Below are 14,410 nucleotides of genomic sequence, written 5' to 3'. Positions count from 1 at the left end.
AGTAGAGACGGGGTTTCACCATGTTGACCAGGATGGTCTCGATCTCATGACCTCGTGATCCACCTGCCTCAGCCTCCCAAAGTGCTGGGATTACAGGCGTGAGCCACCGCGCCCGGCCCACTTCTTGTTTTTTGAGACCGAGTCTCACTCTGTCGCCCAGGCTGTAGTGCAGTGGCGCGATCTTGGCTCACTACAATCTCTACCTCCCGGATTCAAGCAATTCTCCTGCCTCAGCCTCCCGAGTAGCTGGGATTACAGGCACCCGCCACCACGCCTGGCTAATTTTTTGCATTTTGGGTTTCACCATGTTGGCCAGACTGGTCTCGAACTCTGATCTCAAGTGATCTGCCCGCCTTCATCTCCCAAAGTGTTAGGATTGCAGGTGTGAGCCACCGCGCCTGGCCTTCCCCTACACTTCTGTTGCCCTCCTCTTCCCACAGTCCAGACTCCCCTAACTCTGACTCCAGGGCTCTCCTTTCCTGGGAAGACCCAAGAATGCAGGAGCCTAAAACTGACCTGACTTCTCAGTAGCACCCAACCATTCCCTCTCCTCAAAACCCCAGTCCCACCTTCCCATCTCTACCCTTAAAGCAGCAAAGGCAGTACCAGTTCCCTCAAAAAATACTCAGTGGCCAGAGGTTGTAAAATGTGTATTAAATTTCATGGGCATGCACGGTACAAAAGGCTTCCTCACAGAGGCAAGAGTTCCAAACCGGTGACAAAGGCAGCGAGCCACCCCAGTCTAGCTTTCAACCATCTAAGACAGGAGCAGCTGGCTGTTGCCCCTGGACTGAGATTTCCTCCTCTTTGCTGGTGGGGGGCGGCTGGAACTGACAAGAGACACAGTGGGAGACTGAGGCCCCTTGGGGGTGCCATTCTGTTTCTGGAAGGCAGCTTTCTTGAAAGGCTGCTCTGGCAACTGCTGCTTCTCAACCCCCTTGGCCCTTCCAAAGGGCTGACGACCGTCCTTAGGCTTAAGAGTGGCCCGGGTCTTGAATGGGGATAGCACAGCCAGTGTTTCTGTGTCTGTGCTCTTGGGAGGGGCATTCTGCTTGAGGAAGGTAACTTTCTTGGAGGACTGTAATTTAGGTGATCGTTGCTTTAGCTTCCCAGTCACCTTTGGCTCCCTGATCCCTTCAGCTTTTCCAGCTGGCTGACTGCTATCCTGGAGCCTGGAGGAAGCTTGGGTCTTTGTGACAGAAGGTATAGTGGACAATTCTGAGTCTGCCCCTTTGGAGATGCCATTCAGCTTCTGGAGGGAGGCCTTCTTGGGATGTTGCTGTTTCTGCAGCTGCTGCTTTGCTTTTGCAGCCCTCTTGGCCTTCTTGGCCGGCTGGCTGCTATTCTCAGACTTGGGGATGACCTGAGGCAAGTCTACATTTGTATGTGTGGCTGTTTCAGAATTTCCTGGGGTTAAAATTAAATAGATCATGTCAGAAAATGGGCCTGGTCACCATATTTTACTATTCTCATATTAAAATATGAGAATTGCCATCTCTTGGCCAGGAGTTCCACACAATTAGGTCAGTACCTAAGAGCAGATTACCTAAATTCCCATTACTTAGTAATTACTTAGTATCACTTCACCTTTACTCAAGTCCTAGTTGAACCTTGTATTAAGAGATCACTGCCACTGGTCATTAGAGAAATGCAAATCAAAACCACATTGAGATACCACCTCACGCCAGTTAGAATGGCAATCATTAAAAACTCAGGAGACGACAGATACTGGAGAGGATGTGGAGAAATAGGAATGCTTTTACACCATTGGTGGAAGTGTAAATTAGTTCAACCATTGTGGAAGACAGTGTGACGATTCCTCAAGGATCTAGAAATAGAAATATCATTTGACCTAACAATCCCATTACTGGGTATATACTCAAAGGATTATAAATCATTCTCTATTATAAAGACACATGTACACATATGTTTATTGTGACACTGTTCACAATAGCAAAGACTTGGAACCAACCCAAATGCCCATCAATGATAGACTAGATAAAGAAAATGTGGCACATATACACCATGGAATACTATGCAGCCATAAAAAAGGATGAGTTCACATCCTTTGTAGGGACATGGATAAAACTGGAAACCATCATTATCAGCAGACTGATTCAAGAACAGAAAACCAAACACCGCATGTTCTTACTCATGAGTGGGCATTGAACAATGAGAACAACACACAGAAACAGGGAGGGGAACATCACACACTGGGGCCTAAGGGGTAGGCGGTTAGGAGAGGAATAGCAGGGGGTGGGGTATTAGGGAGGGATAGCATTAGGAGAAATACCTAATGTAGATGATGGGGTGATGGATGCAGCAAATCACCACCATGGCACATGTATACCTGTGTAACAAACCTGCACAATCTGCATGTGTACCCCAGAACTTAAAGTATAATAAAAAAGAACTTAAGGCCGGGCGCGGTGGCTCAAGCCTGTAATCCCAGCACTTTGGGAGGCCGAGGCGGGTGGATCACGAGGTCAAGAGATCGAGACCATCCTGGTCAACATTGTGAAAACCCGTCTCTACTAATACAAAAAAATTAGCTGGGCATGGTGGCGCGTGCCTGTAATCCCAGCTACTCAGGAAGCTGAGGCAGGAGAATTGCCTGAACCCAGGAGGCGGAGGTTGCGGTGAGCCGAGATCGCGCCATTGCACTCCAGCCTGGGTAACGAGAGCGAAACTCCGTCTCAAAAAAAAAGAACTTAAAAACAAAAAAAGAAAAAGACAATCAATATGCACACATTAAATAAATATTTGTTGAACTTCTAAAAAAGAAAAGAAAAAAGAGAGAGAGATCACTGCCTATAGGCAAGGCATGATGGTTCACACCTCCAATTCCAGCACTTTGGGAGGCCAAGGCAAGTGGATTGCTTGAGGCCAGGAGTTCAAGACCCAGCCTAGCCAACATGGCAAAACTGCCTCTACTAAAATTATAAAAATTAGTCGGGCATGGTGGTACACACCTGTAATCCCACCTACTTGGGAGTCTGAGGCACAAGAATCAGTTGAACCTGGAAGGCAGAGGTTGCAGTGAGCTGAGACTGTACCACTGCACTCTAGCCTGGGTGATAGAGCAAGAATCAGTCTCAAAAAAAAAAAAAAAAAAAAGATCAAGAGGTCACTGCCTATCCTTGAGCCAAAAGGTTGTTTATTTGTTTGTTTTTGCTCTTGTTGCCCAGACTGAAGTACAATGGCACAATCTTGGCTCAGCACAATCTCTACCTCCCAGGTTCAAGTGATTCTCCTGCCTCAGACTCCCAATAGCTGGGATTACAGGCTTGCACCACCACTCCTGGCTAATTTTGTATTTTTAGTAGAGACGGGGTTTCTCCATTTTGGTCAGGGAGGTCTTGAACTCCCGACCTCAGGTGAGCCGCCCACCTTGGCCTCCCAAAGTGCTAGGATTACAGGCAGAGCCGGGGCCAAGCTGGGCCAAAAGATTTTTACAGGAAGTTGCGCTCCCTTGAGAACAGGAAGTAACAAAATGCTGTAAGGAAGAGATGAATCTCAGGGTTTGGTTTTTTTATTTTTTTATTTTTTTTTGAGATGGAGTCTCGCTCTGTCGCCCAGGCTGAAGGGCAGTGGTGTGATCTTGGCTCACTGCAACCGCTGCCTCCTGGGTTCAAGTGATTCTCCCGCCTCAGCCTCCTGATGATCACAAGCATGTGCCACCACGGCTGGCTAATTTTTGTATTTTTAGTAAAGACAGGGTTTCACCATGTTGACCAGGCTGGTCTTGAACTCCTGACTTCGAGGGATCCACCTGCCTCAGCCTCACAAACTGCTGGAGTTACAGGTATGAGCCACTGCGCCCAGCCTCACAGGGTCTTCTCAACGAATCTGAAGCACTAGGCTTTATTTACTTACTTATTTTTTATTTTTATTTTTTGAGATGGAGTTTCGCTCTTGTTGCCCAGGCTGGAGTGCAATGGTGCAATCTCGGCTCACCACAACCTCCGCCTCCCGGGTTCAAGCAATCCTCCTGCCTCAGCCTCCTGAGTAGCTGGGATTACAGGCATGCAACATCACACCCGACTAATTTCGTATTTTTAGTAGAGACGGGGTTTTTCCATGTTGGTCAGGCTGGTCTCTAACTCCTGACCTCAGCCTCCCAAAGTGCTAGGATTACAGGCATGAGCCACTGTGCCTGGCCTAATTTACTTTTTTATTTACCTTTTCTTTTTTTTGTATTTTTAGTAGAGACAGGGTGTTTTTTGTTTTGAGGCAGGGCGTCACTGTGTTGCTTAGGCTGAGATGCAGTGGTGCCATCATAGCTCACTGAAACCTCAAATTGCTGGGGCTCAAGGGATCCTCCTGCCTCAGCCTCCAGAGTAACTGGGAACTACAGACAAAGTCTCCTTATGTTGCCCAGACAGGTCTCAAACTCGTGGTCTTTTTTTTTTGAGACGGGAGTTTCGCTCTTGTTACCCAGGCTGGAGTGCAATGGCGCGATCTCGGCTCTCCGCAACCTCCGTCTCCTGGGTTCAAGCAATTCTCCTGCCTCAGCCTCCCGAGTAGCTGGGACTACGGGCGTGCGCCACCATGCCCAGCTAATTTTTGTATTTTTAGTAGAGATGGGGTTTCACCATGTTGACCAGGATGGTCTCAATCTCTTGACCTCGTGATCCACCCGTCTCAGCCTCCCAAAGTGCTGGGATTATAGGCGTGAGCCACCGCGCCCGGCCTCAAACTCATGGTCTTAAGTGATCCTACCGCCTCAGCCTCCCAAAGTGCTGGGATTTACAGGCATAAGCCACCACCACACCTAGCCTATTAATTTTTTAAATCAGAGAAGTTTTTTTCCATGTGGATTGTGATGAAGTGCAGGATAATTAGAAAGGATTCCCACAACCACCAGAGACAAGCTAGGAGAACATCAACAAGGACTAACATTTTATGTACTTTTTAAGTTACAGCAAATTTTACTTTTTCTTTTCTTTTTTTTGAGACAGAGTCTCACTGTTGCCCAGGCTGGAATGCAATGGCGGGATCTCACTCCAACCTCCACCTCCCAGGTTCAAGCGATTCTCCTGCCTCAGCCTCCCGAGTACCTGGGACTACAGGCACAGGCCACCATGCCCGGCTGATTCTTGTATTTTTAGTAGAGATGGGGTTTTACCATTTCAAACTCCTGACTTCAGGTGATCTCCCTGCCTTGGCCTCCCAAAGTGCTGGGATTATAGGCATGAGCCATCACGCCCAGACAAATTCTACTGTTTATGAAGTATCTCTTCTCTCCCTCTTTCAACTAAACCCAGGGATATATCCCAGTAAGCAGCACTCTTTGTTTTTGTTTTTGTTTTTTTTTTTGAGACAGAGTCTCACTCTGTCACCAGGCGCCAGGCTGGAGTGCAGTGGCGCGATCTCAGCTCACTGCAACCTCTGACTCCCAGGTTCTAGCAATTCTCCTGCCTTAGCCTCCTGAATAGCTGGAACTACAGGCACGTGCCACCACGCCCAGCTACTTTTTGTATTTTTTAGTAGAGTGGGGTTTCACCATGTTGGCCTGGATGGTCTCGATTTCTTGATCTCATGATCTGCCCACTCGGCTTCCCAAAGTGCTAGGATTACAGGCGTGAGCCACCGCGCCTGGTCAGCAGCGCTCTTAAGGCTGTTTCAAAAACCCCACCCTTCCCTTGAGATCCAGGCCAGACTCCTCAAGGTGGCTGAGAAAATAATCTGCAATGAGTGTGATGGTCTCAGAGAACTGCTGACAGTTCTGTGGAGCTCTGTTCCAACCCAGTGCTGAGAATGCTGGACCAGCAGAGGCATAATACCAGTAAGTCAACCCTGTGCCAAGAAGGAAAAGAAACCACAACCTGCATTTGGAATGCATTTAGTGCTGAACAACTGCAGCCACTTGGCAGAATACAGGAAAAGGCCTCCATCCTTATGAACACTTTAACCTATTCACACGGACTCAGCACTCAAAAACAATTCTAGCTGGAATGGAAGGCTTCTCTCATCCAAGCATGCAAAGGCTGGAGTAAGGGATGCATGAATCTTTCCTTTCCCTTCCCTTCTGTCACTCCTGAAAGGTGGAAAGAGCAAAGGTGGTGATGAAGGGTAGAAAAACATCACTTACCTGTCTGGAACTGGGGAATAGAATTGGAGAATTTCTTGAACTTGGCAATAAAGAAACCATCCATATTGTGGGTATGAGGGTAGAAGCGTCGGGTAGAACGCAGACTGGGGTGGAAGCGCCTTTCTCGAAAGCGGGTAAAACCTTCCTGGCCAAAGTCTAGGCCTGTGGGCACCAGTCGCACATTCCTCTTTTTCAGAGCGTAGTCGACCACCCACTCATTCTCTTCCACCTGGATGCGAGGGGAAGACAAAGACAGAGGGAGGAAAAAGCAGAACTGGAGCTGAAGGGAGCTCTAACGGGCAAAGAGCCCTCCAAGCCCAGCCTCCCCGGCTCTGCCATGGCGGAGTCTCACCATGATAGAACAGGTGCAGTAAACGAGGTAGCCTCCTGTCTTGGAGGTGGCATTGACAGAGTCAATAGCACTCAGGAGCAACTCCTTCTGGAGGTGAGCACAGCGCAGAATGTCCTTCTCATCCTGTCCCAAAAGGAGACCGAAAGGCAGCCTCAGGAGGGGAGGAGAGCCCCCACCCCTCTTTCCAGCTCTACAAGACCCAGCCAAGGCCTCTTAGGGGCCCACCACCCGAATCCTCACCTTGTTAGTCTTCACAGCTGGGTCCTTGGAGATGACCCCAGTGCCACTGCAGGGAGCATCCAGCAGTACTCGATCAAAGCCTCCCACCACCTGGGGAAAAGATACAGATGAATCAGATGTCTCTTCTGCAACCGGCAGTGCACTATTTACTAGGGTGAAGTCTAAACACTGAGGTCAGGAAGGGAGAAGGTAAAGTGGAAGAAGCCTCAGGAGAGACACTGCTCAAGCCTCACCTTGGGGAACTGGCGCCCATCATAATGGCTGATAACAGTGTTGGTGACTCCCAGCCGGTGCAAGTTGCCCACAACACTCTTGAGCCGCTCAGCATTGGTGTCATTGGCAAGGATCACACCCGTGTTCTTCATCAGCTGGGCTAAAGGGAGGGCAGTAACAGTGCTGATCAGCCAGTTCCGCTGTTTCCACACTTGCTCCCACCCTCCTGCCCGGGAATCCACGAGAAGCGTCATCACCTCAAGGCAACTTCACTCCCAACAAGCCGGCCCACTGTATAGGCTGATCCACTCTGCACTAGCCCCTGGTGGTCGGCAAGTCTACCGATGTGGTTTTCCTGTTTTTACTGAACACCTGTCTGGTACATACTAAATTACTTCTTTTAAGTGATAGCAGCTTAATAAAAGTTATGACTACTGATTATGTGCTGAACACTGCCAAGGACTTCTAAATGCATCGTCTTAACACTCACAATTCAAGCATAATACAGGGGCCGACCCAAGCACACAATTACCATCCCATTTTACGGATGACAAAAGAGAACCCATAGTCAGATGAGTAGTAAGTGGCACACCCAGCACTGGAATCAAGGCCAACTCCAGAAACTGCTCCTCACCACTCTGCTAGCTGCCTGTACATTGCATTCCATAAGCACTAGTGAGTCAGCAACCCCATCTACTTTCGAAAGCAAGAGAGCCCAGTGAATCCCACCTGCCTGCCCCTCTCTCATACCAATGTAGCTGGTCTTTCCTCCAGGGGCAGAACACATGTCCAGGATCCGCTCATGTTCCTGGGGTGCCAAGGCCATGACAGGCAACATGCTAGAAGCTCCCTGCAGCATGTAGTGCCCAGCCAGGTACTCGGGGGTAGCACCTGTGAAGAAGGACCACCCTGTGACATGCAGCAGGGACAGGAACAGAGGTGGAAGGGCTCTTGGGTATGGGAGACTTACCAATGGGCACAGAAGAATCATATACCACTAGTCCAGTCTTTGACCACTTGCCCAGGGGATCCAGGTTAACCCCACGATTGATTAGAGCCTGAAGAGGAATGAAGATTTTTTTTGTTTTTTGAGATAGAGTCTCACTCTGTTCCCCAGGCTAGAGTGCAGTGGCACAACCTCGGCTCACAGCAACCTCTGCCTCCTGGATTCAAGCGATTCTTCCTCATGCCTCAGCCTCCCGAGTAGCGGGACTAAAGGTACGCACCACCAAGTCAGGCTAATTTTTGTATTTTTCATAGAGACAGGGTTTCACCTTGTTGGCCAGGCTGGTCCCGAACTCCTGACCTCAGGTGATCCGCCTGCCTCGGCCTCCCAAAGTGCTGGGATTACAGGCGTGAGCCACCGTGCCAGGCCAGGAGGAAGATTTTAATAACCTCATAGGCTACTCTACCCAGAAAACAGATAAAGACATTAAAAACATGGTTCATAAGAACATGGCCCATGGCCCCAAACTCCTAGAGTGCTGACTGAGAACACAGTCATCATGGACTCATCAAGCAGTTTCTCTCTCCCACCCCATCCCATGGTGCCCTTTTTTCTTAACCTCAGGCTCCTAACTCAAGGTCTGAACTTCATTCCAATGGAGCAGGATGCCACCTCCTATTACTTTATTTCCTGGAAGTGGCATCTGATTTTCTAAGAGGCTGAGCCCCTCCCCCATCCAAAAAATTTAATAATATTGGTTACAGCACATAACATTATTAGGTTTTCTTTACACCAAGAGATATACAACACATATAACCAAACAATTGACTTCAGAACAGGGGGTCTTTAACCTGGGGCCCCTGAACCCTTGGAAATGAGTTCAAAATACTGAGTGTGCATATGTGCATATGTGTCTTTTTTTTTTGCAGTGAGGAATTATGTTTCCCCAGCTCCTCAATGATCTTCCAATTTCCTTGGGAGGCAGCACGCTCATCCTGAAGTCTCATCCCAGTCACAGGGAGCAGAGGCCGGATGGAGGGATGAACTTCCCATTTCCCAGAGGTCCTAGGCCCCCAGCCTGCCAGAGACACCAGGCCTCTGGGTTTGCCTCCCGGAATCTTGCTTAGGTCCTAAGGCCCCACCCAGTCAGGGTGGCATAGGGGAACCTCTGAGGTTGGCAGAAGTCAGTCCCCTTCTGAGGTGAGCAAACCTCAAAAGCCACCCCTTACCTGGGCAAGGTCCCGGCGTCGGGTTTTCAAGGTATTGGTCCGGAGGGTGACGGGCCGAGGCACCTCATTAGCTTCTAAGAACTCCACCAGCTTCGGGAAAGACAGCAGGGAATAAGTGAGGCTGGCTAAGGAGGTCAGTCAGAGGAGGGAGACAAGGAGGCTTGAACATCTTCCTTACACAGGGTAAGGTGGTGAGAAAGAAAAGCAGAGGGGGCATTCTGGCAATCTAGTACCTCGGACAGAGGGAAGAGGTCCATGAGCTTGCCAAGCAGGAAGTCTCCATAGGAGTAGTAAGTGGCCAGATCCTTCTTGAGCCGGTTCAGATATTCAGAACGGGACCGCCCTTCTTCCCGCTGAGCCCCAAAATCACGCAGGATTCCCACAATATCCTGGATCCGCTTGTGAACTCGTTGCAGATCTGGAGCCTGGGCATGTGGGCCTGTTAAGGAACTGTGTCATGATGTCCTAGGGCCTGGAAATCCCTCTCCTAAGCACCTTCCTCCTATTGCTCACTCTGCCCTGAAAGGATATCCTGCTCCATCTCCCCAGCAGGGGGCAGCACAAACGGCTCCTCATCCACATTGATCTGCAGGCCCCCATCTGCCTCCTCCTCCTTTGGGGGGCCTGACTCAGAGGTCACTTCTTCCTCTTCCTCTTCATCCTCTGTCTCCTCTTCACTCCACTGGACCCTAGAAATAGGTCCAGGAACAGAGTGATTCACAAACCAAAACAAACACCTCCTCCTTCCTCACAGCTTCCCCCACCCCAGCTGCTGCCTATGCTCCATCCCAATAGCTTCCAAAACTCACCCAGCAGCAGCTTCCTGGGCCTTCTGCTTCCGAGCAGCTTTTTCAATGGGCAGCAACTGAAGAGACAAGGGCTGTTAATACAGGCCTGCCTTTCCATCAGCCCATGAAGCACTTTCTATCTCTATATCTTATTTTTTCTGCTAAATAAAAATGTTAACACTTGCTCTCAGAAGGAAATAGAGAAGCAAAGAAATGAAAATAAGATCGGCACAATACTGATCACTGTTGAAACTAAGTAATGAATTAGTCAGGCGTGGTGGCGTGCGTCTATACTCCCAGCTACTTGGGAGGCTGAGGCAGGAGAATTGCTTGAACCCAGGAGGTGGAGGTTGCAGTGAGCTGAGATTGAGCCACTGCACTCTAGCCTGAGTGACCGAGCAAGACTCCATCTCAAAAAAAAAAAAAAAAAGAAACTAAGTAATGAATTAAGGGATTCATTACACTTTTTTTCCTACTCCTATGTTTTTCACTTTTCCATTAAGAAAAAAAAACTTGAAACACAAATATCTGTATGTATAAAAAGTGATAAGGACAGGCATGGTGGCTCACACCTGTCATCCCATCATTTGAGAGGCTGAGGCAAGGCGGGCGGATCATGAGGTCAGGAGATGGAGACCATCCTGGCTAACACGGTGAAACCCTGTCTCTACTAAAAATACAAAAAATTAGCAGGGCGTGGTAGTACACGCCTGTAGTCCCAGCTACTCAGGAGGCCGAGACAGGAGAATCGCTTGAACCCGGGAAACAGAGGTTGCAAAAAAAAAAAAAGACAAAAAAATTGCCCTTGGCCACCATTTTGCCATATTTTTTCCAGACTTATTTTTCACATAATGCATTTTCAAGTTTGTTTCTTGCTTTTGATACTTCAGTTACATCACAAGCATTTTCACAGACATAATGACCAGTATGCATGAACCATAATTTACTTAAGCAGACTGTATATTCTGGAAGTTTCCAGAGTTTCTGCCATTATGATCCACATGGTGCCTGCAAACCTAATAGTGACTCTGTAGATACAAGGCGTTGCAGGAAAGGGTGCACATGGAAACTTTTTTTATTCTATACAATTCTAATAATCCATTCACATACTAATTGTATAATAATTTCCTGCACCTCAGTAAATAACTCTTTGCCTACATTTTGGATCATCTTCCTTAACAGGGAATTACTATGTCAAAAGGATTCAGTTTTGTTTTGTTTTTTTTGATGGTGTCACTCTGTCATCCAGGCTGGGGTGCAGTAAAGATCACAGGTCACTGCATCCTTAACCTCCCAAGCTCCAGTCATCTTTCCACCTCAGCCTCCTGAGTAGCTGGGACTACAGGCGTATGCCACCACACCAGTTAATTTTTTTTTTGAAATTTTTTTTTTTTTGAGACAGAGTGTCACTTAGTTGCCCAGGCTAAAGTTGCCTAGGCTGGTCTCAAACTCCTGAGCTCAGGTGATCCACCCGGCCTCCGAAAGTGCTAGGATTACAGGTGTGAGCCACTGCACTCAGCCAATTTTTAAATTTTTTTTGTAGATATGGGTTCACCCTATGTTGTCCAAGCTGGTCTCCAACTCCTGGTCTCAAGAAATCTTCCTGCCTTAGCATCCCAAAGTGCTGGGATTATAGATGTGAGCCACCATACCCAGCCAAAAGGAACACATTTTTCAAAGTTCTGAGTTAACTGCTTTATAAAAACAGTGCCTATATGTCTATTCCCATCGGTGGAGCATACCATTGCCCGCCTTCCCACATCCACATCAGCAGAGCCTCCTAGATTTTTTTAAATGCTCCATCCTACAGCAGTTTCAAACTTGTAGGTGCACTGAGAGAGGATGTAAGGCAGTAGGGAAACAGTGATGGAGCACAAAAATTGCTTTCCTCTAATCAGGCTTATCCTTGTCACTAAAAAATAGTCTCAAAAACCTAGAAAAAAACTAAATAGCAAGGATCTTCTCTGAATGCCCAGAGAGATGAATCTCACCTCTTCACCTTCCTCCTCATTCTCAGAGTTGGAGTCAGCTCCATAGTCATCTACCATATCAGCATCACTGTCCTCAGAGCCCCAGAGGTCCCCGTGGTTCACCACAGCATCTTCTTCAGAGTTTTCCTCTTCCTCATCACTGCTAGGTGCTGGGCGCTTCTTGCCTCGAGCAGCATTAAATAGGGACTGGGTTCCCTTCTTATCAGCTGTCTGGATAGCTCCTGCAGAGATCCCTAAGGGTTTGAAGAGTTCTGGACTAATGGCAGCCACACATACCCTGGCCCCACACCCTGGGAGCCTGTACTTTCTACTCCTCAGAATGTCCTTTGGCTGTTCCTCTCTGGAAATGTTCAGCAAGTCCTTCCCTACCCAGGACCCAGAGGACTCCACATGTAGCATCCAGCTCTTAGTTTCACTGACCTTGTAGTAGCTTTCCAGGCAACGGCTTGGCCTCAGGAGACTTACTTGTCTCAGGGGCTTCAGCAGAGCCCAACCTCCTCTTGGCTGCTCTGAAAAGATACAAGAGAAACAAGGAGTGAAGAAATGGGAAGATTCTTCCAGGCTCTGCCATTTCCACCATAGGGAAATATGAGAGTCCACAATTAACTCTGTGGTCAAAGATGAGCAGTACCAATTTAACCTACTGAAGTCGATACTCACACTTACCTCTTTCGAGCACGACTAGACAGTCTCTTGGAATTTTCGGCACTTACTGTTTAAAAAAGAAAAATGAGGCAGGAATAAGTTACAGGAGACATAGAAAGTAAATGAGGGCTGGGTGTGGTGCTTCATGCCTGTAATGTCAACGCTTTGGGAGGCCAAGGCGCGCAGATCACGAGGTCAAGAGTTCAAGACCATCCTGGCCAACATGGTGAACCCTGTCTCTACTAAAAATACAAAAATTAGCTAGGCATGGTGGTATGCGCCTGTAGTCCCAGCTACTTCAGAGGCTGAGGCAGGAGAATCGCTTGAACCCGGGAGGTGGAGGTTGCAGTGAGCCGAGATCGCGCCATTGCACTACAACCCACACTCCAACAGAGCAAGACTCCATCTCAAAAAAAATAAATAAATAAAAGTAAATAAAAAATAAAAATGGGAATGAAAATAAAAGTGGTAAGAGAATTAGTACACTAATTAAAGGGAGTCCATTTGAATCTCAGCCCTGTCATTACATAATAGCTGTATACAAGATCTTTTTTTTGAAATGGAGTTTCACTCTTGTCTCCCAAGTTGGAGTGCAATAGAGCAATCTCGGCTCACTACAACCTCCATCTCCCTGGTTCAAGTGATTCTCTTGCCTCAGCCTCCCGAGTATGTGGGACTACAGGCCTGAGCCACCACACCCAGTTAATTTTTGTATTTTTAGTAGAGACAGGGTTTCACCACGTTGGCCAGGCTGATCTCTAATACCTGACCTCAGGTGATTCACCTGCCTCGGCCTCCCAAAGTGCTGGGATTACAGGTGTGAGCCACCATGCCCGGCTACACGAGTTTCTTAACCTCTCAGCATCCACTTCCTTAATAGTGCCTCTCTCACAGGACTCTAAGACGATGAAGTGATATAACATGACCAACAAGTTCAATATAGTGTCCAGGATTTGGTACCATCTCAATAAACTGCATCCTTTATCCAATGCCCAACACAAACTCCCAGTCCAGTCTTCCACACAGCAGACGACTCGGCATGGAGAAGCCAGATCCACGCTTTTCCATTTCCATCCCTTCCAAAAAGCAAGTCATTGACCCCTCCCTTTCACTACTTCCTCTTACTACAATGTTACCTATTTTTCAAAACCCATCTTAACAAAAACTTTTACAGTTCTGCATAGGATCTCCCTTCCTCTGAACCCACAATGTTTTAAATCACACTTTTCCTTGCACGAATAGTTGTGTCCGTGTCACATTTTCTCTACGACCTAAACAGTTCCTACAATCTCAACGACAGTGTTTCATTCATACCTCCTAGTAACTCATACAGAGAAGACTGAATAGAAAATGAACAGAGACGAAAAAAGAGAGGAGGTTATAATACAGAATACTGCAAAAGCTGAGGGATCAGGGGGCCACAACTAATTGTTACCTGTAGGCAAGAATCTGGCGAGTTCTGTCTCGGCGCCCTTCTGCTTCCGGGCCTTTCGGCCTGGCCCCCGCTTCTCCTTCTTCGTAGGGTCCAACTTGCGCCCCATGGTACTGTGGCATACAGAAATGGGAGAAGATAGCGTCGTGCGTGTCGGAGGGAATGGCAGAACGCAGGCGTGGCGTATCAGAGTGGGAAAAGGTACAGCCTCAACTCAGCACCCACGACTCAGCACACGCGACTCACGCACCCCCGCTATACCCCTGGCCCGACCAAACGTCCTCCCACCCGTAAACCCAGGTAGCGCATCCCTCTCCCCACGTCCCAGACCAGGTCAGCACTGCCACCCTTCGTCCCCCAACTTCCTCTAGACCAACCAGAACGCCTGAGACTGCCCTTCGGGCGGCGCTCCACGTGCACTCCGGAGCTAGCTTTCAGCCCGCATTCGCCACAGAATCGTTCCACGCAAGCGCACGGGTA

The 14,410-nt window shown here is 48.3% G+C and overlaps 1 protein-coding gene across 2 annotated transcripts; it reads right to left on the bottom strand.

Annotated features, from left to right (window-relative positions):
- Positions 1-633: 633 nt before the first annotated feature.
- On the bottom strand, positions 634-14,410 carry NOP2 (NOP2 nucleolar protein). Of its 2 annotated transcripts, none has more exons than XM_012472823.2 (16): positions 14,308-14,410; positions 13,934-14,043; positions 12,520-12,565; positions 12,274-12,362; positions 11,854-12,086; positions 9,884-9,939; positions 9,606-9,763; positions 9,308-9,507; positions 9,075-9,164; positions 7,870-7,957; positions 7,650-7,790; positions 6,920-7,059; positions 6,687-6,776; positions 6,447-6,569; positions 6,095-6,323; positions 634-1,407 (listed from the first exon to the last, which is right to left on the bottom strand). In XM_012472823.2, exons 2-16 carry the CDS (start codon positions 14,037-14,039, stop codon positions 758-760), a joined length of 2,439 nt encoding a protein of 812 aa, XP_012328246.1. In that variant the 5' UTR covers positions 14,040-14,043; positions 14,308-14,410; the 3' UTR covers positions 634-757. The 2 variants fall into 2 exon arrangements, with proteins under 2 accessions (XP_012328246.1, XP_012328247.1); XM_012472824.3 differs by having other exon boundaries at positions 11,854-12,074.

The sequence above is a fragment of the Aotus nancymaae genome, unplaced genomic scaffold, assembly GCF_030222135.1.
Source record: "Aotus nancymaae isolate 86718 unplaced genomic scaffold, 86718_ANA_hifiasm-v0.15.2.pri h1tg000016l, whole genome shotgun sequence".
NCBI classification, from domain to species: domain Eukaryota; kingdom Metazoa; phylum Chordata; class Mammalia; order Primates; family Aotidae; genus Aotus; species Aotus nancymaae.
The sequence above is the reverse complement of the archived record's forward strand: the minus strand, read 5'-3'. Positions and strand labels throughout refer to the sequence as shown.

What these genes read in the sequence shown, in the direction of transcription:
- NOP2 (XM_012472823.2), bottom strand. Translation starts at nt 14,039, where the DNA reads ATGGGGCGCAAGTTGGACCCTACGAAGAAGGAGAAGCGGGGGCCAGGC. An exon ending in ACCTCTTCCCTCTGTCCGAG is followed by an intron (nt 9,165 to 9,307) that starts GTACTAGATTGC and finishes TCTTTCCCGAAG; the next exon opens with CTGGTGGAGTTCTTAGAAGC. An exon ending in AGGAAAGACCAGCTACATTG is followed by an intron (nt 7,060 to 7,649) that starts GTATGAGAGAGG and finishes CCCTCCCTTTAG; the next exon opens with CCCAGCTGATGAAGAACACG.